This window comes from Phocoena sinus, chromosome 20 (genome assembly GCF_008692025.1).
Source record: "Phocoena sinus isolate mPhoSin1 chromosome 20, mPhoSin1.pri, whole genome shotgun sequence".
In the NCBI taxonomy this organism is placed as follows: domain Eukaryota; kingdom Metazoa; phylum Chordata; class Mammalia; order Artiodactyla; family Phocoenidae; genus Phocoena; species Phocoena sinus.
The window spans coordinates 57,256,122-57,274,783 of NC_045782.1; the positions used below are offsets into that span (position 1 = coordinate 57,256,122).

The 18,662-nt window shown below is 54.5% G+C and overlaps 1 protein-coding gene across 5 annotated transcripts in view; it reads left to right on the forward strand.

The window, feature by feature from the left end:
- The window catches only part of RGS9 (regulator of G protein signaling 9), an 87,773-nt gene that overhangs the window by 46,788 nt on the left and 22,323 nt on the right, over positions 1 to 18,662 (forward strand). For 4 of the 5 annotated variants that reach the window (XM_032617219.1, XM_032617221.1, XM_032617222.1 and 1 more), the window contains 5 exons: positions 158 to 239; positions 6,265 to 6,336; positions 15,128 to 15,157; positions 15,886 to 15,947; positions 17,790 to 17,903. In XM_032617219.1, coding sequence (XP_032473110.1) covers positions 158 to 239; positions 6,265 to 6,336; positions 15,128 to 15,157; positions 15,886 to 15,947; positions 17,790 to 17,903 — 360 coding nt within the window. The remainder of the gene's footprint in view (positions 1 to 157; positions 240 to 6,264; positions 6,337 to 15,127; positions 15,158 to 15,885; positions 15,948 to 17,789; positions 17,904 to 18,662) is intronic. The other variant, XM_032617220.1, reaches the window with a different exon arrangement.

Consider the following 18,662-nt stretch of genomic DNA (forward strand, 5'->3'; position numbering starts at 1 on the left):
TGTTCGCTATTTTCATTATTCTCATTATGGCAAAAGCACAGATTACTTGGGCAGATTGGGAGAGTGGTCCGGAATGGGGTTCGGCAGGAAGGGGGTCCATCCGTGAGCAACAGACGCAAAACCTTACTGGCCTTTAACGTGGGTTTTGGCTTTTCAGGGCTGAAAAGGAAAGGAATAAAGCGGACAGGTACGCGCTGGATCGCCAGGAGAAGGCGTACTGGCTGGTGCACCGATGCCCCGTGAGTGCCACATCCCCCCTGGTTTCACCCGTCTCTTCCTGAGCCCGACCACTCCCAACCTTGCTCCCCATCCCCCTTTTGTGGCTCATCTCTGCCTGGAACTAGAATTGAATCTGCAGGAGCTGTTGCTCGCTGTTGAGTAACATCCACGGGCCTCTGGCTGCAAGAGGAAATTCACCGTCTGGATGGAGTCCGCCCGTGGCCCATCCGTTGCTGTTAGGACTGGGTGCATTTCCATAGCGGAGGGACCTGAATGAGTCTGCCTCGTGTGAGGGCTAGGACTCGATGCCTTAGAAGAGGAATGTAAGAAGGAAAAGGTAGGACACAGGCTCCACGGAAGGAAAAATCACACGTGTAGGGAACCGGAGCCGGCCTCGCCACGGCCGTGCCGTGTGTCTCTTGCTGCTGTCCTTTTCCTCTCTGGATCCGGTCCCTGGCAGAGATGGGGGCCGGGGGTAAATGTGTGCTCAGCCTCATGGCTTAGAACATGTGGCGTCTCTGGCTTTGGGACGTCAGGTGGCCTAGAGGCACAAGCTGGACATACGAGATGCGACTTGTAGCAGCTCGTTACCTGGGAGGGAAGTCGCATGCCCAGCGCGGAGAAGCAGGCTGTAACCGCCACCCACCGCGGGCGCCTCTGCCGCCTCGGTTCCCTCCCGCGTCAGCCCCGTGTGCTGCCTGCCGAGCACTGGAGGTGGGAGAAGCGGAAGGAATTCTGCGAAGTAGAGCATTCGGAACACACGTTCCTCGTCTTCCTCCTTTAGTTTTCTTGCCTGACCGGGAACCAAGTTCTCAGAACCGGAGAGTGAACTGCGTCCTCACGGGGCCAAAGCTTCTGGAGTTTTGAACTTGGAGCCCATCAGACTTGGGCCGTTTTGCTACTTTTCTTTCTGCATCCAAGACAGGCAGCCCGTAAGGTGTTCCAGCTGCGAGGACTTTGGTTCCGATGCCTTGTTGCCGGGGTTGAGGCGTGTTTGGTTTTGCTGTTTCAGGGCACCTCCTCCAGTTAGACCACTTGGCCGATGCCTGGCCCAGGTCCCCGGGGGCCTGAGCGGAAGGCTGCTTGACCGAGCACAGGGTCCTGGAGGTCAGAGCCCACACCCGCCGTCCCGCGGGTAGCGCAGGAGTGAGATCTTTGTGTGAGAGGGAGGCAGGCCGTGCTCAGCCCATATTGTCATCTGATCCTGAAGCCGGGGGGGACCCTTGGTGAGGAGAATGGCGAATGGTGGATAAGCCTCTCAGGTGGGAAGAGGCGCTGGTGCCCCGTGGCACCCGTGACCGAGGCGGTCCTGCTCCTTGCAGGGTGGAAAACGGCCTCTGTATCCCGTGTGGAGACTCCGTGCTGTGGGACGCCCGTGTGCCTGCATCCCCTGCCAGGTGACAGAGTCTGACTGTGCACGCGAGCTGCCCTGGGACCCTCTCCTCCCCTCTGTCCCTGCAGCCAGGAGGTCTACCGGGACACGACGAGAAGCAGCTTCTCCACGTTGTTCCCAGGCCTCCTGGGGCAGCTCTCGGCCCCGACGCCGGGCAGGTGGCCGAGTGGCTCTTCCCTGTGTGATACAGAAGCACAGACGTTCAACAGTGTGTCCCTGACAGTGGCTTCTACCACCACCTCCCTCACGGTCCCCACTTCCTCCACCTCCATCACCTGCGCTGTCACGGTCACCGTCACCGCAGACCTGAGTGGAGAACCTGCAGTGCCCCGGGCTGTGCGCCAAGCATCGTTCTGCACGCGCTTTCTCGTTCCATCTCTGCAGCCCTACCTGAGAGGCTACGTGATTAGTCCCGTTTTGCTGGTGAGGAAGCAGAGGCCCAGGGCTGCTGCTGACTTGCCAGTGACAGCCAGTGAGCGAGCATCGGGGGACCTGGACCCACAGACTGCAGAGCCTTCCCTCCCGGTCTCCACGCTCCTTTGCCCCCGGTGACAGTGTCACGTGATGCTGTTGTGCGTTCAAGGCCTTTTGTCACCTCCTTGGTCACTAGAGCATCACATGGTTTGCTGCCACTCTCGTGCACGTGGTGCTGGGTTCAGAGGTGCCTGTCCCTCACTGGCGGCACTGGGGGGCCACGTGCAGAAGGAAGCCTGCTGTGCTTGGAGCAGACATGAAGCTCCCCGGACACAAAACCTCTCTCCCCGCCCCGGCCCTCTCACTGCCGATCCCCTCGCCCCAAACCGGACCAGGAGTCGGGGCCGGGGCCGGGTGGCCCGGGCTCCTTCTCTCCCTGACTTTCGTAAAGCCTTCAGCCTCTCAGTGGCCCAAGAGCGTCAGGAAGACGGATGCGTCCCATTTGAAGAGCATCCAGTTTGAAGTCTGTCTCGGCTGGAAACTGAGCAATCTGACCGACAACGCAGCAGCCATCAGACTGTCCCCAGGGGCCCCAGACACACTGTCAACTGGGTGGGAAGGAGCCAGCCGGGCATACAAAGCATTTGGCTGGGTGGGGTGACTGTAGCCAACTGCCGTACTTCCTGAGCACGTTCATCCCCGTTCGTTTGTCTGTCCCTGGATTCGCGAAACCTTCCCGGGGCCCTGAGTCTGCACCAGCCGGGGAGCCGGGCGCCGGGCGTGATGTAACAGCCGAAGGCCGCTGAGCACCTGCCACACGCCTGGGTTAAGCCCCAGGCCTGGCTGATCCCAGGGACCTGACGGAAATGCTGTGCCATAGGGGTGTCATTGCCCCGTCGTTCAGGTGGGGAGATCGAGCCTCAGGAGGCCGCGGCGGCCTGGGCAGCGCCGGGACGTGAGCACACCTCTGTCTGACATGCTGCCATGGGAGGTGCGCCCACGGGTGGCCCTCTCTCAGCTCAGGCAGCTCCAAGTGCAAACTGCTGACACTGGAGAGCCATGTTCCTCTCACACTTTTCCCCAGCGGAACAGGGTACAGATCTGGGCACGATGCAAACGAAGGTTCATTGTGTAAACGGACAGAAGGAGAAACGGTTCCTTTAGAAAAGTCATCTCGGGGCCTCCCGTGCATTGTTGCTGTGCCATCTGTGGCATCCGTGTCTCCCCAGGATACAGGCCGCTGACACATGGACCATGGGTACAAGGAGGATGTGGTCTGGGGACAGAGGCGGCCTGTGGCACATGTGCTCTAAGGCAGGCGGTTGCTGGTCTGAGCGTCGAGATAAACGGCCTTTGTTTCAACCACAAGTGCAGACACTCACCCGAGAGGATGTCTGTCCTCCACTTCCTGCTGAGGGTGGACTGAATGTCCAGAGAGGGCAAAGTAAATTAAGTTATAGCTCCATGACCGAACACTGTGACACTATGAAAATAGTATTTTCAAAGGCCATTTATGAACCTAGGAAAGGGGTCTGACATACAACATTTTACCATTAAAACAGGATGGGAGAGTCCATCGACTCTGATCCAGATTAAGAAAAAAAGCCCCAAACATCTGTTCTGTGAGTTTCCACCCTGTGCCAGGGGCCTAGGAGGCAAAGGGGGTCTCTCCACTGGGAACCGAGACAGACGTGGCCCTCAGGGAGCTTACAGTCTGGTGGAGGGGCTGAGACTGGAACACACAGATGAATGTGCCCTGCACGGACGCGGGGACAGCTGTGAGGGCCGGGGTCCTGCTTCAGACCAGGGGTCTGGGGCCAGCTGTCCGCGGAAGTAACGTTCACGCCAAGATCAGGCTCCCCCAGCCCTTCCCTCGAATTCTGTGTCTCCCTGCGTCAACCTTATCTCTCTCTCTGTCCCCTGTTTTGTTTGGTTTTTAAAACCATCTGGTGTTTTATTTGTTCTTTGTTTTCTGTGCCGCGCACCAAAAAGGTCCAAACTGTACGTCAGGGGAGAGAGCAATGGTGAGAAGAGGGGAGAACAAGACAAGGGACGGGAGGGATGCGGTGCAGCCACGTGTCACCGGGACGTGGCACCAGCGCCCACCCCGGCCCTGCTCCGGATGCCGGCTCTGGGACTGTCCCCTCCTCGTGGGCAGCCCTTGGGGGTACGAGGGTCCTTTCCTAACCTGAGTTAAGGAGCCGTTAGCAAACTGTCTCTTCGGCTTTTGCGTCAGGGATGTTGTCGGGCACCACGCCTTGGCGCTCATACTTCCTCCGGCTGGAGGGGCTGGTGGTGGGCTTGGCGTCTCTGGGCAGGCGGGGCTTCCTGCACTTGGCCCGGGCTGCACGCGGCTGCACGGCTCCCTGTCTGCTGACAGCCCACCGCCAGGCCACCGTGGCCCTTGCGTCCTGTGCGCTGACGGTCAGCTCTGCGGTATCTGCGTTCCAGCTGCCTCTTGCATCCCAGAAACTGTGTCAGCGGTGGCTCTGGTGACTGTCGTGGAGAACAGAGACCCCCATGCTACCTGGTGAATGAGTGAGTGCGTGAGTGAATGCAGCCTGGGAGCCTCCCAAAACAGCAGCAGGAGAAAGGCAGCCCCGTGGAGAGTTCTGAAGGCAGGGCCCCGGGGCGGGACCGCAGCTCGATGGGAGCAGCTGAGGGGTGGGGAGGGCCGGCGGGGACCGGCCGCAGAACAAGGCCCGCGGGCGGCTCCAGCTCAGGGTCCTGCGCCGGGTACACAGGTGCACCATGGAGCAGCTGAACTCACGTCAGAGTGGATCAAGTTCAGAGCCCAGAGTCGGAGAAGGGGTCCAAGACACGAGCAGACGACTGCACGGAAGCCCCTGAGGCTGGAGGGCCTGCTGGGGGGCAGCGTGTGTGTGTGCGTGTGCGTGTGTGCGTGTGGCTGTGCCGGTACGTGCGTGTGTGAGCCGCAGATGTGAGCACGTGTGGCTGCGTTCGGGTGTGAGTGCATACCTGTGAGAGTGCGAAAGAGTGATGATGTGAGCTGTGAGTGGGCGGGGGTGTGCGCACGTGAGCGAGTCCTTGAGTGTGAGAGTGAGTGTGTACATGTGAGTAGTGTGGGAGTATGCGAGTGTGTGTGTGTGTGTGTGTGATGTCTGTCTTCCGTCACCCTGGGGGGATTTCTTTGTACCAGACGGGTGCCCGTACCAAACAGAGGAGGTGGAAGACTCGAATCGCTGGCCTCGAGGGGCTGAGAGACCGAGCAGGGCTGGCTGGGGAGGCCTGATGGAGACAGGCAGACACTGAGGCCAGCTTTGGGCCAGGTGTTCACACACGCGCCCTTACGATGCACACAGCCTTTGCTCGGTAACAGTGACGCTCTGCTGACAGCTTCATACTCCATCGTGTGCTAAACCCTCACAGGAACCTGACAGGCAGGAGGGATCGTCTGCAGTTCCCAGGGGTGGGAAGGGCAGAGGGGAGAAGTAGTTTCCAAGACCTTCCTCACAGCTGGGAAGTGGCAGAACCGGGATTGGAACCTCTGGGTGCCTGACGGAAGCCTGGACTCTCCAACACAATGAACTGTAGAGCGGGAAGGGAGTCAGGAGTCCCACGTGCCAATCCCAGTGAACTCTGAGTTTGCAGGTTGTTTATCCATCTGTGCACCCACCCTCTCATTCATCCATCCACCTACCCACCCCTCATCCATCCATCCATCCATCCATCCATCCATCCATCACATATCCATCCATTCATCTGTCCACCTACCCACCCCTCATCCATCCATCCATCCATCCATCCATCCATCTGTCCACCTACCCACCCTCCATCCATCCATCTGTCCACCTACCCACCCTCCATCCATCCATCCATCCATCCATCACTTATCCATCCATCCATCCGTCCACCTACCCACCCTCCATCCATCCATCACTTATCCATCCATCCATCCATCCATCCATCCATCTATCCATCCATCCATCACTTATCCATCCATCCATCCGTCCACCTACCCATGCTCCCTCCCTCCATCCCTCTCTCCATCCCTCTGTTTTAGGTTCTGGGAATGCTGTGGTGGTGCAGTAGCCCCATGAAACTCACCAGCTCGCCTGGAGAACCGTGCGCACCCCTGTAGCCCCCCACAGGCTGGGCCACGCCCCTCAGCTTCGCCTCACGGTTGGCAGCTTGACCAAGGTCCAGAGTTAATCAGAAACCGGAGACTCTCCCAGCAGCGGTTCTTATGTTGTTTTTCTTTTTGTTTCCCCACTCAGCCGGGAATGAATGACGTGCTGGACTATGGCCTGGACCGAGTGACCGATCCAAGTGAAGTTCAGGTAAAACAGGTAGGTCTCTGCTGCATATGCTGGGCGGGGCCTAGGTCAGGGTCTCAGGCTGGGAAGGTGTCCACATGTCTGTTGTCTGTTTGTGTCTGTGGGGCACTGGTACCTCCCCTTTGAGACTGCCAAAGAGGGGAGGCCTATGGGCTGTGTGGTATCAGAGCAGGGAGGCCACGGCAGGGCTTCTAGTCAAGAGAGACCGGAGTCGGCAGCGTGCAGGTCAGAGCCAATGGGATCTAGATGGCTGGTTTTCAGACTTTTCTGAGTCACTTCCCCCTTTGAAAACCTGATGGAAGTTATGAGCCCATTTCACCCAGGGGTGTGCAGACAGGCATTTCAAACACAATTTCTGCCAGTCCCCCCTCCCCCGCCCCGAAGTCTATAGGCCCCAGGCTCACAACCCTTGAATCAACTTTGGGTTTAAACCTTAATCCGTGTGACAGGACCTGGACTGTCCCACTTTCTTTTGCATCTCGTTGGGTGGGATCTTTGCAAAGATTCTCCTGTGCTTTTTATTTTAAAAGGACCCTTTCCCCCCAGTAGGCCACCATTGATGATGGATGGCTGATTTCCTAAGATGGGTTTTTATTTAAAGAAAGATGGTGCAGAAGCCGCTGAAAGAGTGGGCATCCCGGTTAGGGTTTCCCGACCATAGCACCGTTACTTGGGGCCAGACCGTGCTCTGGGGGCTGTCCTGTGCATTGTGGACTGTTCAGCAGCTCCCTGGCCTGAACCCCCTGGATGCCAGTAGCTCCGAGCCTTTCCCTGCCTGCCCCTCAGTCCCAACTATCAAAATTGTCTCCAGACTTTGTCCGGTGCCCCCCGGCGGGGCTGAGAACCACAGATGCCAGTATACCAGCCTAAGCCCACGTAAACTGGTGGTAGGTGGTTTCCTTGCTTTCTGTCTACCGTTGTCTTTGGGCAGCAAGGGGTCAGGGGCCTTGTTAGCCTAGTGTGTCATCCGTGAGCCAGTGCCTAAAGCCCTGGGCGGGAGCCGGGCGGGTGAGCCCGGAAAGGAGGAGGAAGGACGTCGAGGGGCAAGAGGAGGGCGCAGGCCAAAGCTGGCCAGGAGGCTCTGACTCGTGTGTGCTGCCCACCGGGACCTGGAACTCAGGATGGCTTTAGGAACCCCCCCAGTGTGTGGGCCGGAGGCCCCGGTTTCGGCTGGAGTCCACCTGGAGGGGACGTCGCGTCCCCAGAGGGCATCCCCCGGGGCCGTTGCTGGGACCCTCATCTGTAATTCAGAGTCACCCTTCCTTTGATGCACGCTTGGCACTGTCAGCCTTCAGCGGCCTTTCCTACGTTCCTCTCGTCAGATAACAGATCATTGCCAGGGCCTTGTCAGGCTCGGTTACCAAGGAAACAGAGTCATCAAGGAAAATACTGAACCCGGCTGGAAGATTTGCAGTTATTATGAATCAGGCAGCTGTGGAAACCTCTGTGGTGTGGCGGAGGGGGAAGGCCCATCGCTCGCTCGGACCAGGCGCTGCTCTGTGTGTGTGTGTATGTGTATCTGTGTGTATATGTGTGTGTGTCTGTCTATGTGTGTGCGTGCGTATGTGTGTATATGTATGTGTCTGTGTACGTGTTTGTATGTGTCTCTGTGTATGTGTATTCGTGTGTGTATGTATATGTGTGTGTGCATTTGTGTGTGTATGTATGTATGTGTGTGTGTCTCTGTGTGTGTCTGTGTGTGTCTGTGTGTCTGTGTGTGCGTGTCTGTGTGTGTACGGATGTATATGTGTATGCGTCTGTGTACGTGTGTGTATGTGTCTGTGCGCGTCTGTGCGCGTACGTATGTGTGTGCGTCTGTGTACATGCGTGTGTGTGTGCGCGTCGTATGCATGTGTCTGTGTGTGCGCGTCTGTCGTCTGTGTACGTGTGTGTGTGCGTCTGTGTATGTATGTATGTGTATGCGTCTGTGTACATGCGTGTGTGTGCGTTGTATGCATGTGTGTGTGTGCGCGTCTGTGTGTCGTACGCGTGTGTCTGTGTGCGCCTGTGCACGTGTGCATGGGGCGGGATCTCTAGCTTCAGCCCTGGCAGGACAGCACAGACGCTGAGTGAGCTGCTTCCTCTCGGGCACCATCTGGGGTGCTTTCCCAGGAGGGCGGCCAGGCCCCTCCACTGAGGAAGTGTATCCAGGCTCCCTGGCGGGCAGGCTCGGGGCCGAGATGCTCTCAGCCCGGAGTCCGCGCAGGGGCGGGGGGTGAGGCTGCGGCCGTGGCGCTGTGTGGCCGGGGCGCTGTCACTGCCGTTTACTCTCTGCCTTCTGTGTCTCTCTCCCACCAGCTCTCTTTCTCCTGTCTGCGCTCTGGCTGCCCTGGTGCATTAAGAAGAACAAAGAACCGTAATCCTCGTGCGCACGGGGCCCCTGCGTCCTCCCCTCGGCCAGTGCGGGTCACAGCCAGCTGTTAGGGGCTGGGCTTTACCTGTGTGACCTTCCCCACAGTGGGACCCAGTGTCCCCTGTTTATCTGGCCTGAGAGGAGAGGGTCCAGAGGACGGGGTGTGTGTCCAGGAGGCCTTGGGGGTGCAGAGGTGTCGGACTGCTGCCTCGTTCAGAGAAGATCTCTCGGTGCCGGTTTGAAGAGATGACCCATTTCCGAGAATTTGTAAATTCTTGAAAAGATCTCTTTTTTCCTTAAACAGGGGCAAATGATCCAAGAGCCATAAACACCATCGAGCACAGGAAGGAGGCTGTGGGGTTGGCAGGTGTCCACGATCCTGGGTGACCCACTTCCTCAGGCTGATGGCCGCTGGCCGCTGGGGCACCCAGCCCTGGGAGGAGCCCGCCAGAGCCAGGGTGACACATAGGGAGCGTGTCCTCTCTCAGTCCTGATGCCTGGAGGTGGGGGGCCACCTTCCCGTTATCTCAGAGGATTTGGCCCTGCAGGGAGGGGCTGAGTGGTGGCCGGGCCCCAGCCTGCTGTGGGCAGCAGTGCCCGGGGCCGGCCCTCCCTCCCCGACCCCGACAGGGTCACCAGGGTCGTTTTGTGACGAGGGCCAGTGCCTTGTGCTCGAGGGAGCTCTGACACCAGAGTGACTACAGCTCCGCCACCCCCTGGAGCTGTGACCTTGGACAAGCTCTTGAGCTCAAGGTCTCAGTTTCCTCATCTATAAAATGGGAATAAGAGTAGTTCCTTCTTCAGGGGCCTCAGCCAGGTCATTTATGTGAAGGGTCTAGAACGGGATCCGATGTGTACCCTGCAGCTTTCACTGTCATTACAACTGTCTCCCTGCTGCCAGAGAGCGTTGATGGGGTCTGGAGGCCCTCGACCCTGCTTGCGGGCTGTCCCTCGAGCGTTGATGGGGTCTGGAGGCCCTCGACCCTGCTCGGGGGCTGTCCCTCGAGCGTTGATGGGGTCTGGCGGCCCTCGACCCTGCCTGGGGGCTGTCCCTCGCCAGTTTCCTTCTTGTCCTTGTCTCTTCTCATCCTTCTGCCCTGGCTGGGGGCTGGGGGGGAGGCAGGCACACACCAGTGTCCACACCCCTGCCTGGTGCCTCCAGCGGCTGCTGAGAGCAGCACTGTTTACACTGGCGGCCACACCGGCCTTTGGGCGAAGGACAGAAGTGTGGCTGCCCAGTATTAAGTACTGTGCACGGCACAGCCCCCGCCCGGAGCCCTCCGTGAGCAATAACCCCTCCCGCCATGTATTCCCCCAGCTGGGGAAACGGCTGTCTTCCTGGGGCTCCTGCGTGACCGGTGGTAGCAGGGGGAGGGCTGAGGCTTGCCCACAGCTCCCTGTGTGCCGGCCACGGGGCCGGCCGCCTCACCCCCGGTCGGGGCTCTGTGCAAATTCAGCAGCTCATGAGGCAGAAGCTTTAGCATCTCTGCTCCACAGTTGAGACAGGCCGAGGGGCCAGGCAACGCATCCGAGTCACACGTCTCAGAGATTGTGAAGCTGGGGTTTGGCCCCTGAGCCCACTCCGTGTCCTGCTGACGGGCCCTGATGTCCATCACGCAGCTTCTAGAAGCTTTGCTGGATTTTATTACCTTCTCCCAGCAGCTTGGGAAGTGAGGCTCATATAAGTTCCCGTTTTCAGAGGACAAAACGGAAACAGACAGATTGAGCCGTTTGCCCAGGCTGAGCCAGCCAGGGGGACGTTTCGGTCCTCCGGGTACCACCTCTGCTCCCCGACCGCACCCTTCGGTCCTGCACCCAGGGCCCCTTTCAGGAGCAGACGGCCTGTGCTTGGGCCCCCAGCTCCACGCTCAGCAGCCCCGCACCTGCCTTGACGTTCTGCTGGCTTAGAATTCTTACTGCTTTTTCGGACCAGGGGCTGGGCGCTTTCATCTTGCCTTGGGCCCTAGAAGCTGTGTGGTCATTCCCCCCGGGCCTGATCGGGAAGGACATGGCAGGACAGACCTCGTTCGGAGGCTCACAGCCTCGGATTCTCGGCTCCTTGGCCGGCCGGCTGCCCCCATCTCTTTCCTGTGTCTGCTTTGCGTTAACGGCCTCCGTTCCCGGATTTCCTGGTTTCTGGCCTTTGACCCGTTCTCTGCTCTCCAGGCCTGTGTTCCCCGGTTCCCTGTGGTTCTCCCCGCCTTGCGTTTCACTCCATGGCTTGCTGGGCTCTCAGCCCTGTTTGCACAGATTCCCGCCTGACTGCCTGGCCCCTGTCTGGGGCTCCCGTGCCGCCTCTGTCCACTGTCACCCCAGGGTCTCCCAGGGCACGGCCTTGAGCCCTCCTGCCCTGTGACAGTCGTCTGCAGCCTGCATCTGGGTTTCAGGGCCGGCAGGAGCTGTGTAAACAAGATCTGGATGCGTCCCTATTTGGGCAACTCTGCGAGTGAAAAGTCCGAAGTCAGTACCCCAAGAATGCAGAGTATTTGACAGTCCCTTAGGCGAGTGTTCCTGTTGTAGCGACACCACGTGTCACTGGGATGAAGGATAGAGAAGTGAGTTCATCCCAGGTGGACCAGCTGCCAAGAAAGCCGGGGTTGTGCGTGCCTTCCACGGTGCGACAAACGCTTATTTCTTCTTTTACCATGAGGTGGCTTTCTTTGAATCGCTTAGAAGTGTGTGTGTGTGTATTTTTTTTTTTTTTTTTTGCGGTACGCCGGCCTCTCACTGTTGTGGCCCCTCCCATTGCGGAGCACAGGCTCCGGACGCGCAGGCTCAGCGGCCACGGCTCACGGGCCCAGCCGCTCCGCGGCATGTGGGATCTTCCCGGACCGGGGCACGAACCCGCGTCCCCTGCATCGGCAGGCGGACTCTCCACCACTGCGCCACCAGGCAAGCCCGTGTATTTTTTAATAACTGCACTTCAATGTTTCTTATGGCCTTTGGCTAGGTAATAATCATATTGAAAGTAGGTTGTGCGGTTTAGCAAGGAAGATACAGGATGCCCAGTTCAGTTTAAATTTCACGTAAGCAGCGAATAACTTGTTGGCATGAATATGTCCCCAGTATTGCCTGGGCATCCTGTATTTTATCCTGTAACTGGGGCTAATGCATACCCCGAATCTTCTCAGTATCTGAACCCTGATCGGTAGCCAGGGTACGTCGAGTCCCGCCTTATGCCAGTCACTTAAGGATTCTGTCATTTAATCCCCCCTTTTCTCTTCACTTTTACGAATGAGAAAACAGAGGCTTTGAGATGCCAAATAAGTCATCCAAAGTCGATTAGTGACAGAACAGGGATTTTGACCTTTCTGACCCCAAAGTCTATACTCTTTCTTACAAGGACTCCCACCCCATCAAATTCTCTCTCCGTCTTTCAGAAAAGTCCCGAACCCTCTCCCTCACTTCCCAGATACACATGCACTCTCTTTTTTTATTTTATTTTATTTTATTTTATTTTATTTTATTTTTTTTTATTTTTTTAACACATGCACTCTTAAAAGCACAGAGATACCCTATATGTCAATCCACAGGAGTCAGACCCTATGTACAGCTTTTTTCTTTTTTTTAGTATTTATTTATTTATTTGGTTGCACTGGGTCTTTAGTTGCAGCAGGTGGGCTCCTTAGTCATGGCTCGTGGGCTCCTTAGTTGTAGCATGCGAACTCTTAGTTGAGGCATGCGTGTGGGATCTAGTTCCCTGACCAGGGATCGAACCCAGGCCCCCTTCATGGGGAGTGCGGAGTCTTAACCACCGCACTACCAGGGAAGTCCCTGGACGGCTGTTTTTAGAAATGCTGAAATCCACACGGACAATCCAGGGTGGAGGTGGGCAAACTCTTAGACTCAATCAAATCCACTGCAGTCTGATTCCCAGGAGATAGCTGGTAATTTGGGGACCCAGAAAACCCACAGCAAACCACACCTTCGACACAGAGCCCTAAAAGGACAGCAAAGTCAAGAAGGGAATTAAAATATAAAAAATTTTAAACCCTGAAGCTTGAGATAATGACCCCAGAAATAAAGGTATTAAGCCGAAGTCAGATCACGCTAAGTAGACTAGAAATGGGTGTGCTGGTGACCGGTTTGCAAGGACAGCTCCCCGGGGAGCCCGGAGACCATCGGACAGGCTGAGAGTCTGCCTGTCTTGTCTGTGTTCGTCCACGCAGGGTCCCCGAGGCCAGAGGCCAGTGACCCACAGGACGGCTCATCCTGGGGCCTGGGCGCTTCAAAGGAGGGTGTTTATGGTGGTGCCTGCTCTATAGTACCAGCGCTCGTGCTTCCGGACTCCAGCTTCATGGAAGTATCGTTGGCGCATAACATATGTAGGTTTCAGGTGTACAGTGTGTGACTGGATGCATGTAGATATTGCAGGATGATTACCGCCGATAAGGTGAGGTAACACCTCCATCCCTTGACGTAACTGCGATTTTTGTGGTGATAACAGTTAAGCTCTACTTTCTGGCCAACTCACAAGTATCGTTAATTATAGTCACCGTGCTGTGCTTTAGGTCCCCAGATCTTAGTTCCCTTCTAGCTGGGAGTGTGTTTTACCATCACTAGTGTTAATTACTAGTGTCTTCTATGTGTGTGCGTCCTCTTGTGATTGGGGCCCCTAGCACTCTTTTTTGTTTTAATTTTAAACTAAATGGCCGGACAGAGAAGACATTTCATTCGGCGGCACCCTCAGCTTCAGGGCAAGGAGGAAGGCATTGGTGAAGAGAGCAGATCATTTTCTGTCTTTCCTGGATCACTCCTCGGCTTTGCAAAGGGCAGATCTGGGTTTGAATCCTGCCTCAGCCAGTTACTGACCAGGAGATGTCAGGGCCTTGGTTTCCTCAGCTGAAAATCAGAAAAATAAAACCTTCCTCCCTCAAACTCTGTAAGGGCTCAGAGAGGTGTAAACTGCTTTGTACTATTGCTTGGTGGTTATTGTTACACAAAAGTCCAGCTTCCCTACTCTGACCCCAGGGTTCTTTTCTACCTGAAACATGTGTCTTCTAAAACAGCCCTATGTTAGGGCTGTTAGAAAATTGGAACAGATAATCAGTGTGATTGCCAAAATATTTGGGGAGTGTTCTCAGTTTTTTAAGTGGAAAAATATTCTGTTAACCTTAAAATACATCTCCATTTTTCTAGGCCTCCAAGTACACTGCAGTCATCATTTGTTTGGCATTTAATGAGCATCTACTCTGTACCATACATTATGCTCAGGAAGATAAACATGGTCTTCCTGCTCTTAATGGTGCTTAATGGGTGATACATAGATTAAACAAAGAGTCACACAAACAAATATCTAATTATACTTGTGATCAGCGCTATGAAGAAGGAAGTTTGGGAAGGGGTGGCAGATTAGAGAGGCCTACCTGAGCATTACCTTTCTGAGTTAACTCTCCCTACCCCACCCAGGAAGAAGGATTTCCTGCAAAAAGCAAGCACATAAAAACAATCTAACGATGCAAAATGAAACCCAGCGTGGATTAGAAAGGAGAGACTTGCGTATGACGTTCCAGATCAGACCTTCCTTCGTTCCTCGTTAATGGGCTCTGGTCCAGTACTTATTTTACTAACTGGCTAAGGGAGATCGTGTCCTCCTTGGACTTCTGACTCTATTTCAAGCGCAAACCTGGCTGCACTCAGCAGCGTGGGTTTTAGCAGCCAGCAATTAGATGCTCAGCTTGAAGTGTAAGAGTCAGCACCAGGCAGCCCCTGGACCAGACCTAGGAAAGCTGAATTGGCATCACCCCCCATGCCCAGCCTCCAAGATTTGCATGGGGCAGACAAGTGGTACCAGGGAAGCATGTCAGATGGTAGGAGAGTTTAGTAGGAGACAGGTCTGAATGGTTTCCAGGAGCTTCCAAGACCCTAAACATGGCATCCCTCTCGGAGCCATCCTTCCTCGGCTATGACTCGAAAAGTCCAGAGAGGGGACGCGAACTTGCTTCAGCGGCTGCAGAGAGGATAGGGCCCGGTGTGAGCTCTTCCATGTTACAGCTCAGCTCTTGGACTCAGCTTGCAGTGGAGGCTTCTCTTGACTCTTTTAATTGTGTGCTTTGTTTTTGACAGGGTGGCTTTCCCCCTGCAACATATGGTATTGGTCAAGTCGCTAGTTTCTCCCCCCCCCCCCCCCCGCCCCCCGTTCCATTTCAGACGTTCTGTAGGCGCTACACTGGGTTGGGAGCAATCCCGAGCTTAGTCTTGAATTCATCTTGGCTTTTCGGAGAGTAGGATAAAGTTACAGTGGTAAAGCATCCCCTTCTTAGCCGGTCTTATTCTCTAGAAGTTGTGTAGAATAGGGTGGAAGGGCTGGTGATGGGGAAATTCTATCCTTTAAGTCAAAAGAGATGGGCAGTTTTCTCTTGGGGAAGGGTTTTTGTTTTTCAAATGGGTAATTGGACTGTAATGATTTCATGACATCTGTTTAATGGTTTTTGCTTCTTTGTTTTACAGAAACAAACGGTGGTTTCTGTCAGAAAAGAGGTAATTAGTCTCCCAGTTTCAAGGGAATCTGATTTTTAATCCTCTTACAAATCATATGTACTTTGGCTTCATGCTCTGCCCTCAGTGATGAAATGAAAACCACGTGTAACGTTCAAACAGCTGTTTCCCAATTAACGGACGGCACAGAAGCCAAAGCATCTCATGTAAGATCTGGCTGGGGCTGACGCTGAGGCTCAGGGTGCGAAATGCCCTCCGAAGGCACAGAACTGGGGGGCGTGGAGCGGATGCATCCACCCTGGTCCCTGCTGCTACAGTTACAGGGCCGCTCAGCATCTGTCCAGGGTGACAAGCGACCTGTGTTGGCAAATCTTGTATCCGGGGTGCGAGACAGAGAGCCCTGGGAAGTGCTGGCCGTGAGGTTAGTTAGATCTGCTTCTGTGAGTCAGAGGCATTTGGGGGAAAAGTTAAGCTTCTGTGTCTATCCCATGTCTCACTTTAACGCACCTTAGAACTTTTTTTCCCCCAGTTGGTGCCTTTTCCAACACTAACACACAATGAGATGAGTGAAGGAGGCTCCTTATTTGGAGTTGGGGGCCACCCATCTGCTGCAGACCTGAGCCCTGCTGGTCCTGGGGTGGCCGGCTTGAGGGAACGGAATGGGGTGCTTTGATGGGGACATGGCTCCTGGTTTGGAGCCATACGTATGTGTCGGCATTGGCGACACCCCCGTGGGGCAGTTGGACATCTAACGACTGTTTCTCTTCCAGATCATGTATTACCGACAGGCCTTAATGAGGTCCACGGTGAAGTCTTCCGTGTCCCTTGGCGGGTACGTCCCTGCTTTGTTGGTCTTGGTGAGGTTTGCACAATAGTTAGGAGGGGAACTGCTTCAAGGCGAACTTGACAAGTCATAGGTTGACGTAAGAGCCTGAAGGACTCACGGGGACAAAAGCAGTCTCTTGGGGGTTTAGTTCCTGGTTCTTCGCTCAGTGCTAGTCTTCAGGCCTCGGGCTAGGCAAAATCAGGGTTGGGTGAGGCCCTAGACAAGCCTGTCTGTGTGGATGGGAAAGTGGGAAGAGTCAGAAGTTCACCGGCTGGATTCTGTGTTCAATGTACTGATAAGTGTCCGTTGTTAATGTTTGATTTAAAATCCCGTTGGGAGAAACTGGAAATTTATGTTTGATTCTTGAACGTTCAGGCTACTTTGATCCAGTCTCCCAGAGGGCATTATTTGGAAGACATGAAAAGGTTTAGTGCCCCCCAAATGTAAGCAATTACCCTTTCAAAATGTGGAATTCCTTTGAGGCTCACCTTTCTAGCTCTGCAATTTTTTTGCACACTTGAAAATGGACTTGGCTGATTTCTGGGGACACACGACATGACTAGTCATTTATTCTGCCCACAGGTACCGATCGGGGTGGGAGATACTGTGTTTTGTCCAGTGCCTTTCTTCCAGGGCGGTTAGGGTTAGGCTCTTGTCAAAATCTCCAAATATCTTTTGACATCCTCCCAAACCCATAGTTTGCAAAACTACCACCTGCCCGAAAATACGTGCCCTGACCTCACCCACCTTTTGCAGTGACTTCTGTCTGCGGCTGCCGAGTCACAGGTGGGGCTGCACGCCGGGCGCTCACTTTGGGTTCTAATGTTCTGCGATAAAGCCAGACCCACCTGCTCTGATGTTGCAGAAACCCAGTTTCATGAAACCAAATAGAAAGTCCATTAGAGGAGGTTCAAAGGCTACACTGGATACTTCGTAGGCCCACTTTCCAATTTTTGTTTGTCTCATTACCATACTTTGGACATCATTATAGTGTTTGGACCTGTGGATGCATTTTTTCCCCTTCCCTCCAGCTGCTCCACTGTAAAGGTCTGATAAGAATAGGGAGGTCACGGGGCAGGTGGAGCCCAGGGGCTTGAGTTCTGCGCGGAACTGTGAACCGAGAGCTCTGGTGTATCTCCCGGGCACGGTCCTGCTCTATCAAACTCTCATGGCTGTAGGCAGACTTCGTGGCAGGTGCCTTACGTGTATACTACGGATGCAAGCCCCACCTGTAGGGTGAAGGCATGCCAGGTTTTTCCCAAACTGCCAGATACCAGGACGCGTGTTGACTCAGAAGGTCTAACCCGACCAGGAGGAATTAGCTCTTGCCCACGTTTGTCTCAGTGAGACCACCGCTGTGAATACTGGGTCTGAGTTCCCAAATGCAGGCATTATTTGACCAAGGGTGGACCCCAGGGTGGCACAACAGAATCTCACCGCGTCTGTGGCGACCACGTGCTTCCAAGATGGTGCCAAGACACCTGTTTGAACACGTGCAAAGAGTCAGCTTTGCATTTTGAAAACTCATGATCAAATGTAAAGAGCCTGTATTTTAATGAAATACGTACAGAGAAGTCACAAAGAACTGGTTTGGGAGACGACGTTTCACTTTACAACTAGAATAGGACAGATCTTGGTGAGGTTTCATTTCACAACTAGAATAGAACAGAGCTTGTTTAACACCTGCCAATCCCGAGGGCTGTTAGAGCGTTTTTCTAAGAAGACGGTAACAAGTATGTAACTGAATCCAACAAGTTGAAGGAGGGAAGGCTGGTCGATCAACCTGAGTGTTGATTTGGTCTCTGGGGTGTTGAACTTCTAGGAAATCGCTTTCCGTTTGCTTTTCAGGATCGTCAAGTACAGTGAGCAGTTTTCGTCCAACGACGCCATCATGTCGGGCTGCCTTCCTAGCAATCCTTGGGTAACGGATGACACCCAGTTCTGGGATTTAAATGCCAAACTGTATGTATTCGAGATATCGGGGTCCTTTTAAAAGTAACTTTTTGAGTTAGAATTCACACACCGTATAATTCACCCATTTAAAATGTACAAGCCAATGGTTTTTACTATATTCATCGAATTGTACAGCCATCACCACAATTTTAAAATATTTTCATCACCCAAATAAGAAACCCCCTACCCTTTAGCTATTACCCTCCAAATCCCCCTCCCCAAAACCCTCCAGTCCTAGGCAACCGCTAAACCTTCTGTCTCTACAGGTTTGCCTATTATGGACATTCATATCAATGGAATCACACAATCTGTGGTCTTTTGTGATAGCTTTTTTCACTTAGCATAATGCCTTCAAAGTTTATCCATGCTGAAGCAGGTATTCATACTCAATCCCGAGTTACGGCTGAAAAATATTAATGTATATGCACACGCCACATCTCGTTTACCCATCCATCAGCTGATGGCCGTTTGGCTTGTCTCTGCCATTTAGCGATTGTGAGTAATGCTGCTGTGAACATTCGTGTGCTAGTTTTTACGTGGACACATGTTTTTCAGTTCTCTGGAGTATGTACCTAGGGATGGAACTGCTGGGTCAAGTGGTAACTCTGCTTTAACAATACATAGATCGTTTTTTTTTCCGGTACGCGGGCCTCTCACTGCTGTGGCCTCTCCCGTTGCGGAGCACAGGCTCCGGACGTGCAGGCTCAGCGGCCGTGGCTCACGGGCCCAGCCGCTCCGCGGCATGTGGGATCTTCCCGGACCGGGGCA